The sequence below is a fragment of the Chelonus insularis genome, unplaced genomic scaffold, assembly GCF_013357705.1.
Source record: "Chelonus insularis isolate UGA/USDA-ARS -01 unplaced genomic scaffold, ASM1335770v1 contig_398_pilon, whole genome shotgun sequence".
Classification (NCBI taxonomy): domain Eukaryota; kingdom Metazoa; phylum Arthropoda; class Insecta; order Hymenoptera; family Braconidae; genus Chelonus; species Chelonus insularis.
Genome location: NW_023276553.1, coordinates 454,030 through 476,493, shown reverse-complemented (window position 1 = coordinate 476,493; position 22,464 = coordinate 454,030). Strand labels below are relative to the sequence as shown.

The following is a 22,464-nucleotide window of genomic DNA, read 5'->3' as shown; positions in this document are numbered from 1 at the left end:
ATCGAGAGAAATATATATTAAAAATTGAAGCACAAAAATGGGAGAGAAAGAAGAAGGAAGAGAAGAGCTTCCATTAATTTTTGACAGGATGTACATAATTTATTTTCCGTAGCTCTTTTGTTCTTGTATCACGACGACAATCGTTAGCACAAAATTATTTATATAAACAAAGTTTTTTATTTTAAAATATATTTTAAAGATATTTAATATTCTACTTATATTTATATTTCATCATTAATTTCTAGAAAAACCAAACCAAGACGTTGGACCGATACAAAAGTTGAAGAAACAATCCAGAGAAATAAGAGACACTCAAAAATAATAAATTGGATTTTATTGCATATTTTGAAGAAAAAGAATATTATTGATCCTGAAATGGCAATAAATGAGCGTGAATAAAAAGATAAAAGGATTGTAAGTTATGTATGTGCATCTTACTAAAATATATAACTACGTCTTCTTTATCTCAATACATTTATAACGTGCTTTTAAGTATCTTTAGTATTTTCACGATAAAATCTTCAATATTTATTTATCCAATAATTTTTTTTCAAATCTCGGCTTTATAAATATTTTTATAATTAATTCGAAATTAAACTTGACTTCCAATTCATTGTGATGTAAGTTTTGATTGCATTTTTTATCCTAAACTCGGCAACACCGCAAACGTCCAATCGATTTACATACACAGATACTTAGGGTGCATGGGTACATACTACGTTTAAAAGAGGGACAAAACTTTCTCTTTTTATTTTGCCACTCTCTCTGAAAGCCTCATAAAAAATATTAAGACCCATTACAGATAAATTCATTCCCTACATCCTCTCTTTTCATCCTTAATATTTAATCATCATTTTATTTTTTTTTTTACGTATCATTCAAAAATAATTTACAATTTGCTAAAAACTAATCAGTAAATATGTTACTTTTGTTTTAAATTAGTAACAATATCCATTATTTCTTTGCCGAAGTGTATTTTTTATGAAAAGAAAAGGTGAAAGAATAGAAATTGAAGTTATCTTTAGGAAATCTTTATTTCATTAAAAAAAATAAATGTCATTAAACTTTATATACATTTTAATCAATTAATTCACTCTCTTTAAAATAGGAAATATAAAAGTTACTTTAAGTTTCAAATTAGTTTTAGAAAGAGATTTCCCAATAATAACAGACTACAATGAGTTTATAAGAACATTGCGAAATAATAATTTAATAATTAAACTTTGCAGAATAACAAAAGTTTGTAAAACTCTTTTAATAACGTATTTTTATTCCTTTCTTTATATTAGTTTTCATCTTTATTATATATCCTAGTGCATATAAAAATTATTTTAATAGTTTTTAAAATAAAAATTTTTAGGCCTCACTCTATCGTCTATCCTATCATCCTTCAATACCTTTTGAAAAATAGTTTGAATAATCTAAAATCATGCTATTATAATTATTTTTTAATGCACATTATATTTATGAATAAGTAGAGGATTTATTTATATTTTTTTTTTTATCATCATAGTTAAATATGGGAAATCCATCAAAAATAAGTTTTATATTTTTATTCAAATATTTCAATATTATGCAAACTTATCTTTTTATAGCTTATACAATATATATAAACTGTTTCAGTTCTTTTTATCTTCCGTCTCTTTCCTTTTCTTATCTCTCGTTCAAAGTAAAAAAAAATCTTGTCATCATCGCACTTGTTTTTTTTATACTCCACCAACTTTCAAACTACTCTTAATGTTCGTCTACTTCTTTACAACCCTGAGGGTTGCATACCCTCGTCAAAGAGATCTTTTTTTTCGTCTAATTAATGGCTTTCAGATTGAGTCACAAAACGGTCTCTTTACACGTTGACTTTGTACAACTACTTTTAATGCTGGCCATTTATTTTATTCTTTTTTATCACAATATTTTCCATATGTGAAAATTATCTAAGACTGATAGTAAGTTTCAAAAATATTGATATTCTAAATCTCGAATAATTTTTAACAATAGATAATTAAAATTCAACCAATTAAAATGAAAATGTCTACTAAATTTTAAGATGTTTATTAAAGTCATTAGCTTATCTTTCGGAACTTATATTTATTCGCAAGAAATTAGTTTGAATATATTTCATACCAAAGTTTTAAGTAAATACTTAAGACTTGAGGCATAAAAGAATTTTTTATGTTTAAAGTATCAGATACTTTTAAATTCACTTTTAAAAAGTATTCAAATTCACTAATTATTTATCCTGAAGTTTTATTTTTGTTGAAAGAATCTACTAATTAGAAATAAATTTAAATTAGTACAGAAGTTTTTGAAAAATTTATTTTTAACGAATGTATTTTATGTTTCAGTTGTATCAATTTGCCCATTAGAGAAGAGGATTATTTAGGTAAGTAATAATTCAGAGTACCATTTCGATATCAAATAACTTACTTTTGAATCGATTATACCAAAGAAGGAATAAACAGAACTATAAATTTTGAAGAGAAAAACTTGAAACGACCGAATGAACAAAAAAATTTAATTGAATTTTATTATATCCTTCAATTTATTTCAACTAGGCAAAGAAGACAAATCAAAGAGAAACGTATCAGTTTATCTCTTGTCATCTGTCCATATCGTCTAACCACACATTTTATTCTTTTATACCAGGTTTGTCCACCCGTCAACTGTGTCCTCTCTTCAAATTTATGAGTCTCATTTTTTGCATGATTTATACATTGAAATTACACTTGTAAATGCCGATAAAGCAATCAGATATCAGGACAGTTGTTGGGAGAATTTACGGGCGTTTGTCTTTGTACCACTTGCTTCTGGAATACGCATAAAATGACTCTCGAGTATTTATTGGTCATTTTTTTACCATAAGGTTAATGTAGAGGTAACGGAACAGTTGCTGACACTCTAACATATACACTCAATCTACCCAAAAATTTGGAATGCATGGAATGCTTTACAAAACTCGAATATTACAAAAAGGTACTCATCATTTGGAATTAATATTTGCTCAACAATCGTTGAAGCTAATTTCAAGAGTCTTTATATCAACATCCAGAAGTATTTCAGAAAATAAATTTTGATATCTTTTTATTTTTCTTATTCAAGTGCTGATTGATTCTACAACATTCTAAAAGGAATATTTAATTCAATGTTTAGGTAAAAATCTATTTTTTTTTGTACCAGATATATCCATATTGATAAAAACTATATTCTAGAATTAGGAAAATTTAGTACAAGGTTGATAGATTTGTCAAGATTCTGTCTTGATTCTGCTATGTCTTGTTATGAGATTAATTGAAAATAGAAAAATATATTCTACAAGTTGATTGTGTTGTTATCTCAAAAAGAGTATCATCATGTAATACAATCCACATTTAAGATAAAATTTGACTGTTGGTCTTTTTCTCTTACCCTCGTTATTCCACCTGATCAGTCAAGAATAAATGGATTAAGCAGGTGGTAGTTGGATCTAATTCCCCCTAAAAGATCTCGATTGCGGCCAAAAAGCATGAAATTCTGAAATCTTGAGGAACATGAGATTTTTTGCAGTGCTTCCGCAAGTGTAAAAGATCGAGTGGATCAGATGGAGGCACTATACTTACATCTATGCTCTTTGATAGTTTGATAGTATGCACGAGCTCAAGGAACAGGTGGCAAACACTATAGCTGTACAGGCACCCGTTAGTTACTGAAGAGAGAAGACACTAAAAAGGCAGCAGGCGAGAGACTTTAGTGTGCTCGAGGGTAAACTTAAGAGTCGATGTAAGATCTACAAATATAACAAGAGGCAAAAGAAGAACTCGAACCTGCTTGCCACCTGACGGTCCTCGTGGCTGCAACTGGAGACTTCACCTTTCAATTGTTTGTGTTTTGGATATTATGCTGCCACAGTTCGTTATACCTTCTTCATTTTGGTTTATTCATGTGGCAAAAATGCTGTAACTAATCACTCCTAATTGCTCTTATTACCGTGAAATTTCATGAATATATTACCATTTAGGTATCACATTATTAATAGATCTATTAGAAAATTGCCTAGCTTATAAACATGATACATTTAATCATTAAATAGAGTAGTTTTGGATTTTTACCAAAATAATAAATAAAAATAAACTGGGTCAAAATGATCTACCACTTGAAAAATGTAGGAATGGATAAAAAAAATTTTTTAAGTCGACTATCATACAGTAGAGTTATTTTTTATTTTTAATATCCTTAAGAGGATCATCATGACCCGGTTTTCTTTAATTGCAAAATATTATTTATGACTCCTAATGAGTTATTTTTAATGTGCCATTATTAAAAGATTCTAATAAATGTTTTGAAACAGTCAACTGTGTCTTATCATTTCTCGAATGTTTCCTTGTTAACGGTCGTTGGTCTTTTTTAGAAATCACTCAGCATTTAAAATAGGTACTTACTACCTAATTTTTTGTTTTGAAAATTCATAAATAATTTATCATACATAATATATTAATTCATTGATTCGAGGGATCTAAAATCATTGAACGCTACGCTTAAAGCTATATAATTAAGAGCACTTTGCCAGTCGATTATTAACGATAATTGGTTTATTAGTCATGTTGGTAACTAATAATTTGTCGAGATTGCCAACGAAATCGCTTAACCAACTTATTATTATTAAAACTGTTTTAACTCGTATTTTTTTTTTGCTTCACCGTAACTCCAATCAGCAAAGAATATATAATTTATATTTGTCATTCATCTCTGCCTTGTTTATCTTTGTTATTTTCCTAGTATTGATCCAGCGAGCAAGTTTTGAAGAGTAAATGGGTTGGGGGTGAAGGCGAAAGAGGAGAGAAGCAATGGAGGAAACGTATATGACGACATAGCAAATGAGAAAGGGAGAAAGAAAAGATTGAAAACGAGATACATAAACGAGTTACCTGAACTTTCAAAAGTACTTCATAGAGATATACGCACACTTTACGCACAGAAAATGTTTGACTAATGGCTAATGTCATAGATATATTAGCAGATCTGATTAAATAATGACCAAAAAATTTTCTTGAGATAATAGAGAAAAGTGGAGTGATCTTTCCTACAGCTAAATTATATTTGGAACTATTTTAATAACTAAATTATTTATTTGAAAAAAAAAATTAAACTGCTGAGCATTAATAAAATAAACTTGAAGTTGAGATGTTTTTTTTTAAGAAAGATAAAAGAAATAATGACTATGGTACTAAATTTATTTAAATAGTTTTAATAATTTATGAAACAGTATTTAGATAAGATCGATTTCGGTTTAAAATGTCCATAACTTATTAATAAATAATAGTATGGCAATCATTCTCTGACATTATTAGAAAGTTTAAAATATTGTCGCGAAAACAGGTCGACCGTTAATTTGATAGAAAATACTTATTTAATGTATTTTTCATGCTAAAGTATAAAAAAAATTAAGCATTAACGTAATTACAATGTTTACTTAAAATAAAAACTTTTGAAAGCTATATAATTTTATTATTTTTACTCATTGATCCGAGATTATGATGGAAAAATTACTTATTTCATCAGAAAGATGAAAGAAAAAAATTTTTTATGTATAATAATTTAGCAAATGTCAATTTATCATTCATATTTTCAATAATTTATTCAATAATGACAGGCAATCAAAAATCAATTAATGAAAAATTGTTCATTTGGAAAGTGAAAATTTTATTATTTTTTAATGTTTTTATATAACATGATAATTTATTCAAATATTATAAAATAAATTATAGATTGCTATTACAAAAATTTTTAATGAAAATTTCTAAAGAGTCGTTTCGCCGCAGGGGATATGTCATGTTCTATCGTTTTTTATGTCCTTATAATATGTCTAATACCTTTTTGGATTTAAAAAAGTTATATTTCAGATATTTGTAAATAATTAATGACATTTAATTATAATGAAAAGTAAAAATAATAAAATTGTTCAATAACTTTGATTAAATGATGAATAAAATGAATATAAAAATGAGGACTAATGAAAACAAAAATGACCAAAAAAGCTTTGTACTTTTTGTGAAAATAATTATAGTTTGCTATGTATAGGCTCCTATTTTATGCATAATTGCACAATTGCCACTGGCTACGTATCTTCACAGTCGAAAGAATCCATGACCCATTTTCCTTTATAACGAATATGCAATTTTATGAAATTTTAAATAAATTACATTATCCCATTACATCAAAGTATTGGTAAAGAGGAAGATAAAAGTGGAAGGAAGAGGGAAAAAAAAACAGAGAAAAGTTTTCTGTTTCTAAGTTTGATAATGTAATCAAACAGACCAACTTCCACTTCTCGGAAAGCTTTCAACATCAATTGATTAACAATTATATTTTTTTTAAAAGTTTTTTCTTCTTCTTCTTCTTCTTCTTCTTCTTTAATGAAAAATATTAATGAAACAACTTGGACTTACCTTGAATAAAACTTGATTTTTTCTCCAAGTAATTACAGCCATGCATTCATTTGTTCGTAGAAATAATTTGTAAGTTTTCAGAGAATTCAAATACTTGCTATTAAATGGACTTGAAATATTTCTCGTACTTGGTTGACTAAAATGAATAGTGAGAAAGAGAAAGCCATAGCTTCTTTCCATTAGTTTATCTTAATTCAGAAAAAAAGGTAATGTTGATGTATGTAAAATATTTTTCACATTCAGCTTATAAAAATTCTTTTGTCGATGCTGAAACTCATAAATAGGTACCTGAAACCTGAAGAGACCTTTTTCGTGCTCTACATTCGATCCAAGTTAGTCACTTGCTTGTCTCACAAAAAATTAAAAAAAAAATTTGAACCTTCGTCGAAATTTGAGATAACTATCACAAATAATTGCCTACAAAATGGGTCTACTTTTTTCGCTTTAAATTCTATGTATAAAATATCTTTCATCAAAGTAGAATTTAACTTCATATAAAACGAAAAAATTGCTCCGCTCCAAAAAATATTCGTTGAAAATTTAATTAAATGTTTGAAGTTCGGAGTAATTCATTTTTTAAAACAATAATGAATTCAATTAAACTTGAAACAAAGCTACACTCGATGAATAATTAAGTTCATTCGAATACTTTTAAAAAATGGAATTTAATAAAAAAAAATTTTTCCCAAGTTTTGAACAAATTCATTATGAATTTTAATCGATGTTTTTTTTTCCTTTTATAAGAGCTCATATTGATTGAATTTTCTATTATGGTCGACTAATAACGTATTTACTCTTTACTTCAACTCAAACAAAAAAAAAGTCATCTCGATTTCATTTTACTTATCAATTATCTCTTTTATTATAATATTTTTTTAGTTGAGACACAAAAACAAGTTATTAAAGTTTATTTTACAAAATTTGTCCATCAGCGTAATCGGATTGAAAGTGCTTTCAAGTTTTATAATTACTCCAATAAATGGTCGAGTTAGCACTCTTTCATGACGAGAGGATTTCCCAGATGACGTTGTACACAAAGGACTAGCCAGTGTTTTTTAACGTGGTTTTTAAACCACGAACGAAATGGAATAACGACGTTACGAAAAGAGTGTCGAAGTTTTTGCATGCTTTAACATATCATATATATCAAAGATTGACAGAAATATTTTTTTTTTTGCAACATTTTCATAATTTTTTTTATCCCAACTCTTATATTCATAAAAAAAAAAGTATTCATAATTTTTAAAAGCAGTTGAATTTGATTATTTTTTTTTAGATAATATATTTGAAGATAATTCTTTCAATATCCACAATTTAATTCAAACTGCGAATAAATTTGAGATGAGAAAGGAAAGTTATGATCGTCAGACCAAATTAAAATTTTTTATTCATTTTATTTCCAAAATATTTGTCATTTATGAGTAAAAAATGGTGTTATAAAATTTGTTTCTATGTCTCTAATTTGGTTTTATTTTATTTCAGAGAGTTTTTATATTCATTCTTATAGAAAAGTTGCCTAATTCAAATTCCTTTACCGGAATAAACCGTTTGAGAGTTGAACCACCGCTTGACCTCGATAAATTATAATACATCATAGAAGTAGAGAGACTATAGGACTTGGTAGAAATGGCATCAGATAATCATAACGGCAAAAAATATTTTCTCTCTTTTCTAAAAATTCTCTAAACTATTTTTAAATTAACACCAGAGAATATATAATTAAAGGAAATGAATAAACTGATACTTGAAAAGTTAATAACGTGTGATGAAAAAAAATTAAAACTTTACTTTTCATTTCGATAAAATACTTGAAAATTTTTTGTCCTCTAGCTAATAACTATTTCAATAAAAGTTTTTTTTAAAAGTTATAAAATCCAGTCGAAGTTGAGGTGCTAACTAGTTTCAATAAATCCAATTCAAGTACTTGACTGAAGAATATTGTGATAAAATAAATTGTCGTTAGCTTCCAGTATAAATCTGCTAACTTTATTTTTTAATAAAAATTCAAGATTATTTGAAAGAGAAGATAACTTAGTGGCTGTGAAAAATATTTAATTAATTTCAACTAAAAAGATATTGTAAAATATATTCTCAAGATTACAAAGCTTATTTTATTTAACTAATTGTTTTTTTTTTTTGTAAAGAAACCAATGTTAGACTAAAATAGCGTGATATCTTATTTCCATTGATGTGACATGAATTAGTAATGACAAAATAATATCCATTCTTAAATAACCAGTCACGCGAACGTTTTGTTTACGATCGATTGATTACATAGGTATCTCTAAGTGTATATATGTTTTAGGTATCTATATTTGTCGAGATATTAGCATTGCAAACATGCCTTCCTCGTAAATCATACGAAAGCATCAAATCTCAGTTAGGTAGAATCTAGAAAAATATTACTAATGGTAATAGAATTAAAATATTAAAAATTTTAAATCATACCAATTTAAAATTATTTTCATCTATTTGATCTGGAATTTATATAAGCTTTGAAAGAATATAATTCAAATTGTATGCTAAAAAAAAATTATAAATAAAATAATCATTATTAAAAAAAAAATTATTTTTTTTTATTATATTCCAGAGGTGATAAAAAATTTCTATTTTGCATTATTAAAAAAGATGAATTAAGCCACAAAATATTACTTTTATAACAGCATCATTCATCTGAAAACTCCTATGAATAGCGTAATAAATAAGAAAGGAGATAAAAGACGTCTGTTAACACATTTTTGCTGAATAGCGAAAGCTTACTATCGAAAGAAAGCAAAACACATCTCAGCTTTAAATAAATATCTTTTTAATTAAAATAGAAGAAAATAAAAAAATAATATTTCTTCATTTAACTGTATACGGAAATGAATGAAAATAAAAGAAAATGAGTAAACTTTATAAGTTGAAAATACATGAAGGTGAAACAGATCTGGAGAAAATATAGCGATTAATAATCGTAAAAGTCCGTGTCCTCGAAAAGTCATAAAGCTGCAGGCCATATTCCTCCACCAATGTACCCCCGAGCTTCCTCAACTTCTCCTTTCGACGCGCGCAACTCCCTCAGTTTCCTACTCGTCCGATTATATTCTTCTTTCTTTTTCCCTCTGGACTTCTTTAGCAATTTCTTTCTTTACGCTCACATTATTTTGTAATTCTATATACTTTCAAGCTCCGCCCTGCCTAACAATCGTTTACATTTCATTGCATTTTTTACTTTTAATTTTCATCAAATTTCGTTCTCGCATCATATTTAATATATTACTGGCAAAAAATATACATTTTGATGTTTTTTTATTAATAGCAATTTAAAACTACTAATCTAACTAGAGAACTCTGGACCTTTTATACACTTAACGAATCTTTAATTAAATATTTTTAAATTCATTGACATTTAATATCGAGAGTAATTCTATTTTTATGTAATAAATTATTTTATTATTTAATTTTATTAATGCAAAATTTTTATTTATGTTGAAATATGTTAAATTCTTGTGTACTTTTATGGACTAAAATAAAAAAAAAACATAGGGGGAATTCTTTCTCATTGAACCTTTTCTTCTGAAGCATTATCCTGATTACTCGGCCTACAAAAAAAAGAATGTGAGTACAATACTCTGCAATCCTTTCAATGAACCTGTTATTTCAAACAAACACGTGGTGAATAAATTGTTATTTTTAATCAAAGTAAATATTTAATTTTCATTACGACTTAAAAAAATAAATTTCAATTATCTTAATAAATGTTTATTATGCTCACAACATGCTCTCTATGTAATACAATAAACATTAAAGAATATAAAAAAAAATATTGTCTCTCATGTCTTTATCCTGAATGAATGTCTCATCCGAGGTGTATGACCTTTAGGATGCAGACGCCTGTATACATCTGGATCGTATTAGCAGTGTCAATGATTTTTTAATTTAAAATTCATTAAACGGCACAAAATTATAAATACTTTTCACTAAATACTAAACAATCGAAACTTGTTTCGTCATTATACTTGTAAATTGTAAACTCACTTCAGTCCTCTAAATTACACATTCTAAATTTGCATTCTTCTTACTACTCAATTCTTTTCATTCACAACATCCTTTTAAGATTTAATGAACTTTATATCTGATAGAGATGCTGTTCAAAATAGCATAAAAAATATTTTGAACCATTCATGATAGTTGTTGGAATTTTTCAACTTCCTAGTTGTAAAAAAAGATCTGTAAATAAAATACAGCATCATTTCATTCAATAAATATTTCTGAAATAACGTAAATGTTATTGACAAGTATAAATCAACGAAATGGTCTTGTAGGTAATTGACAATTTATATGGAAAAAGAATTGGCTATTTATTTGAATTTCGTAATAATAAGAATTAGAAAATAAATACACAAAAATGATGTTAAACTTGTCACTTAAGTTCACCCCTTCTTATAGTGATTTCCTTGACATTATTTCTCCTTTTTTTCTCTTCCTATTACCCGTTTGTTCGTTCCTTTACCGTACTATATATATTGTAGGTAGCTAGGCTGTTAGTCTCTGCGGGGGATGGTTCCCAGGGGAATCAATAACCGACAAGGGCGTAGTATGGTGGGGATCGACGCGCCAGAGACACGTCAAATAAGAGGAAGTGGGGTAGTAAGATAAAACTGGTCCCGCCCTCGGCACGCGACCAGCACGCGACAATCACGCTACCCTCTTCTTTCTTTCTCTCAGAGAGACACTCACCCTCCTCAGATATAAGTCCAAGTCCTAAGAGTGTCTTACCACCTCCAGACTACATCACCTTAACACCACCTTTTTTTACCATAAAACTACTTCCTACGCCCAACAAAGATTGAAAAAGATGCAATGAGAAATTGTATTAACTAGACTGATGGCTCTATTTTTTTCTACGTATATTAAAATTCAGCCATTGACATTTATTATTAGATTTTTTATGAATGGCACTTGTATGAGAGGTGTCGGAACAAAACCAGACGATTCTACTTTCAAACAAAATTAGCTTAATAAATTTTTCATTCCACCTGTCAAGTTAATTCTACTTTATCTTCATTTCTTTAATAAATAAAAAAACATATTTATTAGAGAAAAAATTATTCAAATTATTCAAATAAACAATTATTTTTCAACTATTCTCCGAAGAATAAAAGGAATTTTTGAAAAGTAGTAAAGACCAAGTTTGTTCAGGCATCACACTTTGTCACACTGAATGAGTAATATCAGTTGGAAAAAAATAGATTGAAATCAAACGAAATAAGCGATTTAATTATTGATATTTATTCTGTCTCATTTAAATGATTTTTACATTTAAAGTGTCAATGAAAAGAAGGGTGTCAAGATCAGGGTAGTTTGCCCTGTACAGCAATAAAGATGATCATTCTGATTCTTCAACACCACTTCTTATAGACTTTCCATTTAATACCGAGGGACTTTACAGTAATCGACCCTCGAAATCGAAAACGGAATATTCATTAAACTTGCACGATTCGAAAAAATATCTGAATATAGATATGTTTGAAAATAAATGATGTAATCTGATGTAAATAACGGTCTTAAAAGTGCTCCATGACATAATACAAATCTAATTAAATTTTATGCTAATTCAATTCACCAGTTCTCTCACAATAAATCATTTGCTCACAAGAGATTATATGATTAATATTCGCACCAGCTGCAAAATTCTCAACTTTATAAACTATTTCATTTAATAAATTTCACAAAAATTCAATAGTTCATCAACAAAAAAAAATCATTTTAAAAGCCCTTTTATTATTTTACTCATTTCATTTTGAAAACTTTTAAACATAATATTATATTTCCATAAGAAACTTACAAATTTGAACAACATAATCAAAGTAAAGTTGAAGCCGTCTGGCGCCGTCTAAGAATAAAAGACTAAAAGATGGGAATGACCGGAAGAAGAAAAGTAGAACGTAGAAGCTATTTTGCTTATTCATGAGAAAATTTCCCTTTAAAAAATACTACAAACGTAAATGGAAAAATACTAAAGTATAAATTTAAAAAACATTATTTGCATTTAAAAATAAATTTCATTCCATTAAAAACCAAGTTATATTATAATTGGATTAACATACCAGAGTGAATGAATTTATATTTTATCGATGGCACTATGAAAGGAATAAAAGGGACTGAATAATCCAATCAACCGGAATAGATTTATCTATTATGACATAAGAGGGATTACTTATACATCACAAATCGTTTCTTTACAAAAATAATACCAGACTATTCTTGAATGATACTTAAATACCTACACGGAGAAAAAATTCCAATAAAAATTACCGTGCTCAGCACAACAATCCACGCGCAAATGTCAATTCCCTAAAAAATTAAGACAACCTTCAAAGAAAAATTAGTAATCCTTTTAAAATTTTTGTTATAGATTCAATATTTATTAAAAAGAGTAAAAGTAAAAATTCTTATGCAGCACGGTAATATTCGATAAATATTAATTTTTATTCAAACTTTAAACAAAAATTAGTAAGTGACTAGAAAAAAATGAGAATCTGTATATAATTTATTATGAACCGTGTGGTAGGAAAAATTCGGGTGCTCTCCTATAAATTTTTCTATTCTCGAGAGTTTCCGTGCTGGGTCGGGAATCTTCGAATTATCGGTCCAACACAATCTTTCTTTGTATTGTAAGACCGTTCACACAATCAAAAACATAAGCCGTAACGTACAATTTAAGACGTAAGCGTGCATACTAACATCATAATAAGTTAAAAATTGGTTTGTACGCATGCGTACATCTTACGGCTTTTGTTTTTGATTGTGTGAACGCCCTCAGTGCTATTGTTACTTTTTCCATACTATAAACAAAGATGACATTCATATTTTTCGTTACGATTTAATATTGGCGGCAACACGTTATATCATAACAATTTATTATAAACTTAAACGGATTGACGCGGTAGACTCATGGGTAAGCGTCAGCTTGACACACGATGGGTCGCGGGTTCGAGTCCCGGCCGAGACAAAAGTCATTTATATGATTTTTCTCGGGCCACCGTGAGCGGAAGGAAGATCTCTTCGGAGAGCCCGCGGGTGGTTGTATCGACGACACAGGTTTTCTGCGTAAGATCCCGATCGTAGGGATAGGAGGGTAGTATTGTAAAACGTGCCGTATTTATTCCAACGAATTAAATTAGTTAAGAAAGTTTAATTATCAATGAACCTAATTTATTTATTTATTTGTTTATATAACCAAAAAAATTATCACTAAACTTAAATAAAATTGTTTGTCGGTAACGTAGTTATCACAGCTAACGTTACTCAATTTTCAGGTGCTGTGGAACACTAAATTTTTCTGGTGCTGCCAAAGTAATTTTCAAAAAACTGAATGATACATTTTCTTATGTAACTTATAATTTTTGTATGTTGATCATTACTTTTTACTTTTCAGTAAGTTTGAACTCACATTCTTGAGCAGCACGGTAATTTTTGTATGGATTTTTAAATAAAAATTAACGGAATTTTTTCTCCGTGTACATATAAACATAATTGTACATTTGGATGAACTTAAATGCTGCTTTTGCTTTGAGATATTGAATTCAAAAAGATGTTTTGAGATTAAGTTCATTACCAAATGAGATCTAATAATAAACTTGAAATACACCGGTTAATGTAAGTACCGGAAACCATTACAAGGTTATTATCCGTGTCATTATACCATTATTCGTTATTCGATTAATAATGATCACTGATTACAGGAAATCAAGTCACGTAAAATATTCATCAATGATATTAACTTAATTTATGTATAAATACACGTGTAATTTGTCACATTATGTATTATTACTTTTCTTGATTTTTAAAATAATAAGAGTGTCGACTTACCTAAGTCTTACGACTCAAGCTATTTCCAATGAAATTGAAAAAAAAATAAGAATGAAAAGATAAAATTAGCATACATGAGCTGTAATGTAATTATAATAAGTTTGTAAGCACTTAAAGGAGCTTAATGTAATGGATTAATATTTCGAAAATGGGGTCTATCACCCTTTTGAGATTGTTAATGAAATAAAATGTCCATAGTAAACCTGGTGGTCTAACAAATCGAATTCCCTGATGGCAAGAGCTTTGGTTCGTTACCAACATTGTGTTATAAACTGCCAAATCCGCAACGCACTGAACTGTGAATATCCACGAATTTACATTTTCCTGGTTCTCAGTCAAAATAGACAGTTACTATCAAGAGTTTCGATCCTCAATTCATCAATTATTAAGACATCAAGTATGAGCTCTATAATTTATACAAAATTATTTTACTTTATTTTGCTTTTATTAAAAACTCTGTTAATTAGTAATTGTTCTAATATTAGAGTAATAGGATATTCTTTTAATCATTGTTTAACATGTCAACTTTGAGTATCTTTTTTCAAGAGGAAGAAATCTGGTCGGTATTCTTTAAAAGGGATAGTGGTGAAAGAAGAGTATATATACTGAAGTGATGCTACTTGATGCTAGTCCGTAGTTAACATGGGTCATGAAACGTTAAGCCATATCCTGAAAGATCTAGATCGTGAACGACTTAACTTTCTTAACCCTTTGAATAATCATCTGGGAGTTCTTCAATTTTAAATACCAACAGTAAATTTAATTAATGAATTTGGTTAAATCAAGTGATAATTTTGAATTTTTTTTTATCCATTTTTATGCTTTTTATTTTTTCAATAATGCTTTTGTGTGAGATGGAATGTAGTAATTATTTTTGATTCATTCGAATTTGCTGTTGAAAAATGTTTTAAATAGTTTAAAATACATCCCAGAGTTTTAAAATTTTTTTTTAATTAAAATTTTACATGATGTAAAACGAACTTGAAAAACTCACATTGCTTACGGCGTTGATAAAAATATGATTGAATAGGATATTAACTAAAAATTAATTGATGGAAAGTTGCTTGATTGCAACATGATTAAAATAATTTTCTACTAAATTATTTTTACGTGATCAGTGCTTTCTATTTTAAATTGAAAAAAAAAAATAAACAGAGATAAGATTTAAATGCAGTTATCAATTAATCAACTTTTCCTTGACGATAAAAATAAATTAAACTATTTTTTATAATATTAAGAATGAATATAAAAAAGAAAAATAATAAAATAAAATAATAACCGTCGAGTAGATAAAATTTCTATCAACTGTCCAACAACAAAAAATGTTCACTCTTTTAAAAAGTCCTACAAAATTCTTTGAGGCAGAAAGAAAATATAGTCGCAAATCAAATAGAAAACACATTTTTGTTCTTTTTTATTTTCAGCCAAATTCTCACCCAACTCTTGTCCCGTTGCTATCCTCCCTCTTTCTCTCTTCCTCTGTATTCCTCCCCTTTCCTCGCAGATCCATCCCTTCGTGTAAATATTTGTTCTAGAAATATACGTCGTCTCGTACCATTGTGTTTGCTACTGTTCTCCCAAATATATTCCCTACATTCTTCGTGGAGCCATACTCCTCCCACAAAAACGCTCCTCTTGTCGACTGTCCTACCCTCTTTCTCATCTTCCTCTTACCCCAGCGTCATCGCACTTCAACTCCACCCAACCACCACGACACCCCCGCCATAATTCCCTCTCCTTCCTCACCCTTGACCCTGCAGCTCTATCTTCCTTCGACCCGGCAAGCAATCAATTCTGAACTCAAATGAAATACTCGAGTGAAATATGAGATTGCCCGTCCGACCTGTCTAGCCGCCTCAGGACGTGTGCCTCTCTCTTTGCCTCACTCTGTTGCTCAATCCCCATCCGAGGGCCAAAGGGGATACTTTAATCAATTTTACTAATAATTTATTGTACTGTGTAAACAATATAATAACCATGTTTTTCACTAATAATTATCAAAGTCATACTCTTAATGAATTTAAATTTTTGTTTTTTGCAACTCATTATTCACAATCAACATAGACTGAATTCATAAAAAGTATACGACTCATATTATTTCCCAAATAAAATGAAATTGTTTATACTTTATTTAAAATTTATTTTTAATAAGGAAAAAACTTAATTACATATCATGTAAAGAAAGAGATTAAGAAAAGGGTTAAAGAATATCGGATGCAAAATTGAATTTAACTCTTGAAGGTAATTTTGATGGAAATATATTGTTAAATGTGTTTACGGTATTCAAATAAACTTTTATTGGTCCATCATAAACTCACATAATTTGTATTTGATTAGTCCAACAAAACTTTACTAGCTAATAATTATTTAATTAATTTTATTAATTAATACCTAAAGTAACTTTGAATCATTAATTAAATTTTAATTTACCTTAAATAAATTTTTCCAGCACACAAAAAGCTTTTATTCAAGTCATATTTCTGTCGATTGAATTTATCTAAAGAATACTAGAAAAAAACGAGATGATCCATTTTTCATCAAAATTGATTTCGTATTTTTTTTTTATTTTGTTCAAAGAATTTTATGATTTGAAAAAAATTGCATGCATTCTAAAGAATAGTAAGAGATCAAAAAAATGCTTCAATAAATTCGATACATAAATAAATAACATTTAATGGTTGACAAAAAATGTTCGAATCAGTAGTGTAACTAGAATTTAGTTAAACGTCATAGAATTTTTATAAAATACTTTCAATATTTTCAGACTTTTTGTTTGAGTCTTTTACTGAGAGAGCAACTTTATACTTTTGTGGTGAAAGAAATTTGACTCAAAAAAAATCGCAATATAAACAAATAGCAAAATAGAAAAATTTTAAAAAAATTATCAAGTCATTTAAAGTTACTCTAAATGATAACATACAGCGTGTTCTCTATAATTTTCTCGATTCAGGACTCTTTGAAGGAGACTCGAGGTCCTTTATTTCTCGTAAAAAAAGAAACATAGAAAAGAACAAATATTCCTTTCTTCTCTTTTCCTCTTGTAAAGCCGAAGACATAGTAAGGATTTTTTTTCGAAAAGAAATAAAATAGGTGGAGAATGAGAAATTCACAAAGAAGAAAATTATAGAGCGAATACAAGGGTGATGTACAAACACAAATGGGCATTCTTGATCATATTGTTCATACATATGAGGTTTGTAACTAGAAAACGATGGTTATTTCTATTTCTGTTTTTTTTTTGTCAAGAAATAGATAGAAAATAATATGATTGACTTTCACAAACGTATCTTAAGATGCTAATCTACGTATTCCATGCAACATAAGTAAAATAAAAAATTTTACATGAATTGTAATGTTCAATACAGCTTATTTAATAACTATTGGCATGGATTCAAATACGAAAAATTCGTGGAAGAGAAAAAAATACGAAGTCTGACCAACAATAATTACAATTTTTTTTTACTTATTTACGATATAAATTAATTGTAAAGTTCCAATTGTAACTTCAATTTAATGAATTTATTGCTTTCACTTATGTGGATTTTTTCCTAATTTATTTCCCCTTGAAATTCTATATTTTAATATTTCAAAAAATATCCAATTAAGGTTCATTCCTTGATGCCATATAATTTTATTAATTCTCCATTCAACTTAATCATATTTTCCGTTTAGTTGATTATTATTAAATTATACTTGAATGAGAAGAAAATTAAATAAAATGCTTTTTAGAATATAACATAAAAAAGTATTTGTGTTTATGAATAAAATTCAAATAGAAATCTAATAGAATAAATAAAATTACGTTTCGTTTTCCTTCAACTATACTCTTGGGTGCAGAGAATTCTTTTCATGTTGATACCACCTCAATATCAATATCAATTCAACCGCCACCTCTCACTTTTACGATTCTCCAATAATACTTTACGACGTATTTACCGTAAAATAAGACTGTCGTCTCTGAAAAGATGAGTAATGAAAACATGAAGAATCGTCTTTCATTCAGTGCGGATGGAATCGAGGCTCTATAAAAGAAAAAAGAGGGATTGTAGGAGAAGTAAGTATGAGAGTATGAGAAATAGAAGGTAGACTACACTGTCTTCCATACACCCATCTTCTCCTTCTTCTTACAGTTTCATTTCAAAGTTTTAAAGTGAAAACTGAAAATACTTTAAGTTGAAATTAAATTTTGAAAATCACGATCCAACACAATCTAAAGATAAGTAAGTGTTATAAAACTTTTTCTTTAACAACATTTAATGTAATTTTCAAAAATTTATTACTCGACAGTTGTAGAATCATCAAACAATATTGAAGATTTATAATTTAAAAAAAAAAAAAAAAACATTTTTAAGAATACTTAATATTATTTTTCAACGAAATAATATTTGTTTAAACTCTGAAGAGATTTTTCAGGATTAAAAAAACTTTTCTACCACTCATTCTTATTCCGTAATCTTCTAAACGTTGATATTACAGCAACTGGAGCTTATATAAACAATGATACCTTCTACTGAAATTTAACTTATAAAAGAACTTTTCATTAAATTATCAGCTTTTCTCATTGCTAACAATAATATTTGATGCTTATCATTTTTCTTCTTATGAAAAATGGTTATGCGCGCATGCGAAGTACTTAGCGCTGTTTGAAAAAATAAAATATCGTGAATATGCAATGAAACTGTAGTTCGAGATGAAAAAAAAAGTATATACTTGGGATAGTGAAGAATCGATATGTCATTTAGGCTGTTACCATGGTAGCGCAATACCATCCATCTTTATAAGCTAATAAATGTACATTTTGTTTGCAATTTTTTCCACTCCAGCAGCTATGCACATTTTTACAAAATACTTCCTTCCTTTCTATTTTTGATTGAATAAATGAACTTGGTTCATGCATTGTATATTCTTATTCTCACAAAATGATTCATTTAATATTTACATAAGTTTGTATGAAATCTCTATTCAATAACTCCAATTTTGCATTAAAATCTAAAAATCTTCATTCATTAATACCACTTTGTTACAATAATAAGTCAAATTATTTATTAAAATATTGTGATTAAAAAATTTTAATGTATAGAGGTAATAGATTATTAAATTTACATTTATTTGATTTATAGCCCTAGAAAGTACCACTTTATCACTAGAAGTGAGTAACGTTTAAAGTTTATACTGGACGATAAGTCTAGAACTACTTACCTTCCTAAGTTATTAAATTCCAGTCAGGCTTTGTACTATCTGACATTTCATAATGAAGAATACGGTAAACTAAAAGATTTAGCAAATGTCCATAAACTATCAGAAGTTAAAACCATCAGAGGAGATTTGATTATTATTGACGAAAGCTGTGCTTTGCGAGTCAACATGTGGAAAAATTCATCCTGCTTTTCTGATAATGAATTATTATGCATTAATAGAATTTGCAATTGTGGTAATGAAATTTTCAAACTTTCCAAGTTTTCCACTGTTGTTATATCTAATGTAATTAATTTTAAATTATATCTGCAAACGAAAATTATTAATAAGATTCAATTATTTTGCCAAAGCAAAAGTAAAAATAATTAATTTAATGAGCTCGTTAGTTTTAATAAAATAAAATATTTTTATTGACAATAGAGGAAGATAATGATGAATAAAATAAATAGAAAAAAAAATTAATACATTGTTAATAATCAAAACAAAAATAAACAGGAGACCATTAGAACGGATATAGTAAAGAATATATATTACAAATGAGCAAAAAAAGTAAAAATAATGTATATAAAATATGCAAAAGAAAAAAATTATGAATAAAAATTGTAAATACCTATAAATTTTAGATTTCTTTGAAATGCTTACCGTTTAGAAACTCCTTCAATAAATTGCTCAGTATTTTTTTTTTCTTTAAAAAAAATACCATAATAATCTGAATCGTTATTTATTTTTTTCTGTGCTATGTGGGCAAGATGAAGTAATATCATAGAACCGATACTGCCGTCGATGCACAATGCTACTTTATTTGGCTCTTTATAAATATCACTGGAATTGCGTATCAATTGATTCATTGTCCGGCTTTAAATTGAAGTTCAATAAAATAAGGAAAAATAATTGCTTACCATAATTCATCAAGTAAATTTTGGAATACTGTAGTATCGGATTTTCGCTCCAAGTTAGATATAAACTTATTATACTTTGCCAGAGAATCAATTTCCGGTGAATCATCATAATCAATCACAATCTCAGCAGGTATTAAACTACAAAACTTATTCAATGCACCGTTAGTAACATCTTCATTATCACTCTCAACGGTAACTCGTACCTTGTAATATCTATAATAATAAAAACAGTTTCATTCATTAGTCTTAAAGTATTACGTGATGTAATTCAAGTTTAAAACTTACTTCTGATTACTGACTGGATAAGAACCAAATGCAACATTAGGAAAGTCTTTTGCAACGCTTGTTAATGCATTTGCAAATAATTCTTCTGTTGCATCTATATATAATACTTGTTTAAAAAATATTTTATGTGTATTAAATAGCTCCTGAAATGATTGCAATACTTTCAGTTGAATAATAAACTATGAAGAAATATACAATTACGTGAATATTTATAATGACTTTACTATAATGATTACCTTGCACAAACTATAAAATAATGGTTCCAAGTATATTGGTGATCCCGGGAAAACATAAACATTCTTCACGTTAACGCATGGAAACTTTAAAACTTCTCCAGTTTTATCATTTTTGCCAAATTTTAAAACTGCTGACGAAGGTATCTAAATATTATGATTTATTAAACACTTGTCATTTATTGATTTATTTGATTGAATTACTTCGTAAATTTAATCCATGTAATTACTTACATTAGCAACTTTGTACAATGGTGAATTTTTATCATCTGTTTTACATAATTCTTTTACAATACTAACAAGTGTTGGATGATAATGTAATGAGTCACTAAATGCTTTTGCAAGACCTAAAATAATTGTTGATAGTATTAGTATTAGTTTTTTGGAATCGTTTTAAATATTGACATAACAATAATAACATTTTATCTAAAATTTTACCTTCATACGTCATATCATCGTGGGTTGGTCCAACTCCTCCTGATGTAATAACATATTTGTACCTTTCAGAAAACTCTTTTATCTCATTAGCAATTATATCCACATTATCACTGATTACTGAGATCTAAAAATTGGAAACATTTTATAAAATGAAAATATATTATCACATTATCAAAATTATTTTGCAAAAATTTTAAAACTCACTTTTTCTACTTTGACTCCACATTCATATAACAAGGAGCACATGAAATGTGAATTGGTATCCTTCACTTGAGCTTTCAGTATTTCATCGCCAATGACTGAAAAAAAAAATGGTACAAGAATAAACCTTGAATAATTAAAGTATAAAAAAGTTTTAACAAGTGTAGATACTTACTGATTAAACCAGCAGTATAATTTCCACTTAAAGTGCTCAATGTTTTGTTTGCTATTCCAGCATAATTTCGTAAAGTATTCAACGAAAAATTTTGTAAAACATATTGAAAAATTCGCAACATCGTTGATTGATTATTTAATAATTATAATATATCTAACGTGTATTTACGCATATATATTTGATAAATATATATTGGAATTTTAAATATAAAAATAAGTATTTAAAAAATAAGCATCTACTTTTAGAAAATATATAACTAGATTACATCAGAAAATAATTGTGCGAATACTGCTTTGAATTAGTTGGAAATTGAATCATAAAAATAAATTTGTACTAATTAAATCGAGTCGACTAACTTTTAAAAGTTTTCATTAACTTTATCACCACATGTTATACTAATTTGATAGAGGAAATAATGGCAAATAACATTTTACAGCAAACAATCAAAACTCCCAAACAATTGTATAAATTTTTGCTCAGATCGTGCAATAAACTGCCTAAAGGTGCTAAAGAACATTATCAACATTCTATTAAACAAGTAAGATTTTTAAAGTTACTCAAATTTATTATTTTATGCAGAAGTTTAACGAAAAGAAAATAAATTCACATGACGTAGTATTTATAACCTCAAAACTATATAACCTTCAATTAAAGTGTCATTGTTATTTTTCTCTGTAAATATTTAACAAATAGTGCATTCTCATTTCAATTGAATCTATAAACTTTTGTAAATGAGAAAAAGTTTAATTAAAATATTTTCA

At 27.7% G+C, this 22,464-nt stretch overlaps 1 protein-coding gene across 3 annotated transcripts; it reads right to left on the bottom strand.

Annotated features, from left to right (window-relative positions):
• Positions 1-19,013: 19,013 nt before the first annotated feature.
• On the bottom strand, positions 19,014-22,435 carry LOC118067989 (FAD synthase-like). Of its 3 annotated transcripts, none has more exons than XM_035085056.1 (10): positions 21,704-22,435; positions 21,532-21,626; positions 21,328-21,451; positions 21,124-21,236; positions 20,893-21,036; positions 20,657-20,799; positions 20,372-20,584; positions 20,115-20,294; positions 19,476-19,778; positions 19,014-19,273 (listed from the first exon to the last, which is right to left on the bottom strand). In XM_035085056.1, the coding sequence occupies exons 1-9, from the start codon at positions 21,822-21,824 to the stop codon at positions 19,523-19,525; spliced, it is 1,389 nt and encodes a 462-aa protein (XP_034940947.1). In that variant the 5' UTR covers positions 21,825-22,435; the 3' UTR covers positions 19,014-19,273; positions 19,476-19,522. The 3 variants fall into 3 exon arrangements, with proteins under 3 accessions (XP_034940947.1, XP_034940946.1, XP_034940948.1); XM_035085055.1 differs by having other exon boundaries at positions 19,014-19,265; XM_035085057.1 differs by lacking the exon at positions 19,014-19,273 and adding an exon at positions 19,292-19,398.
• Between the last annotated feature and the right edge of the window lie 29 nt (positions 22,436-22,464).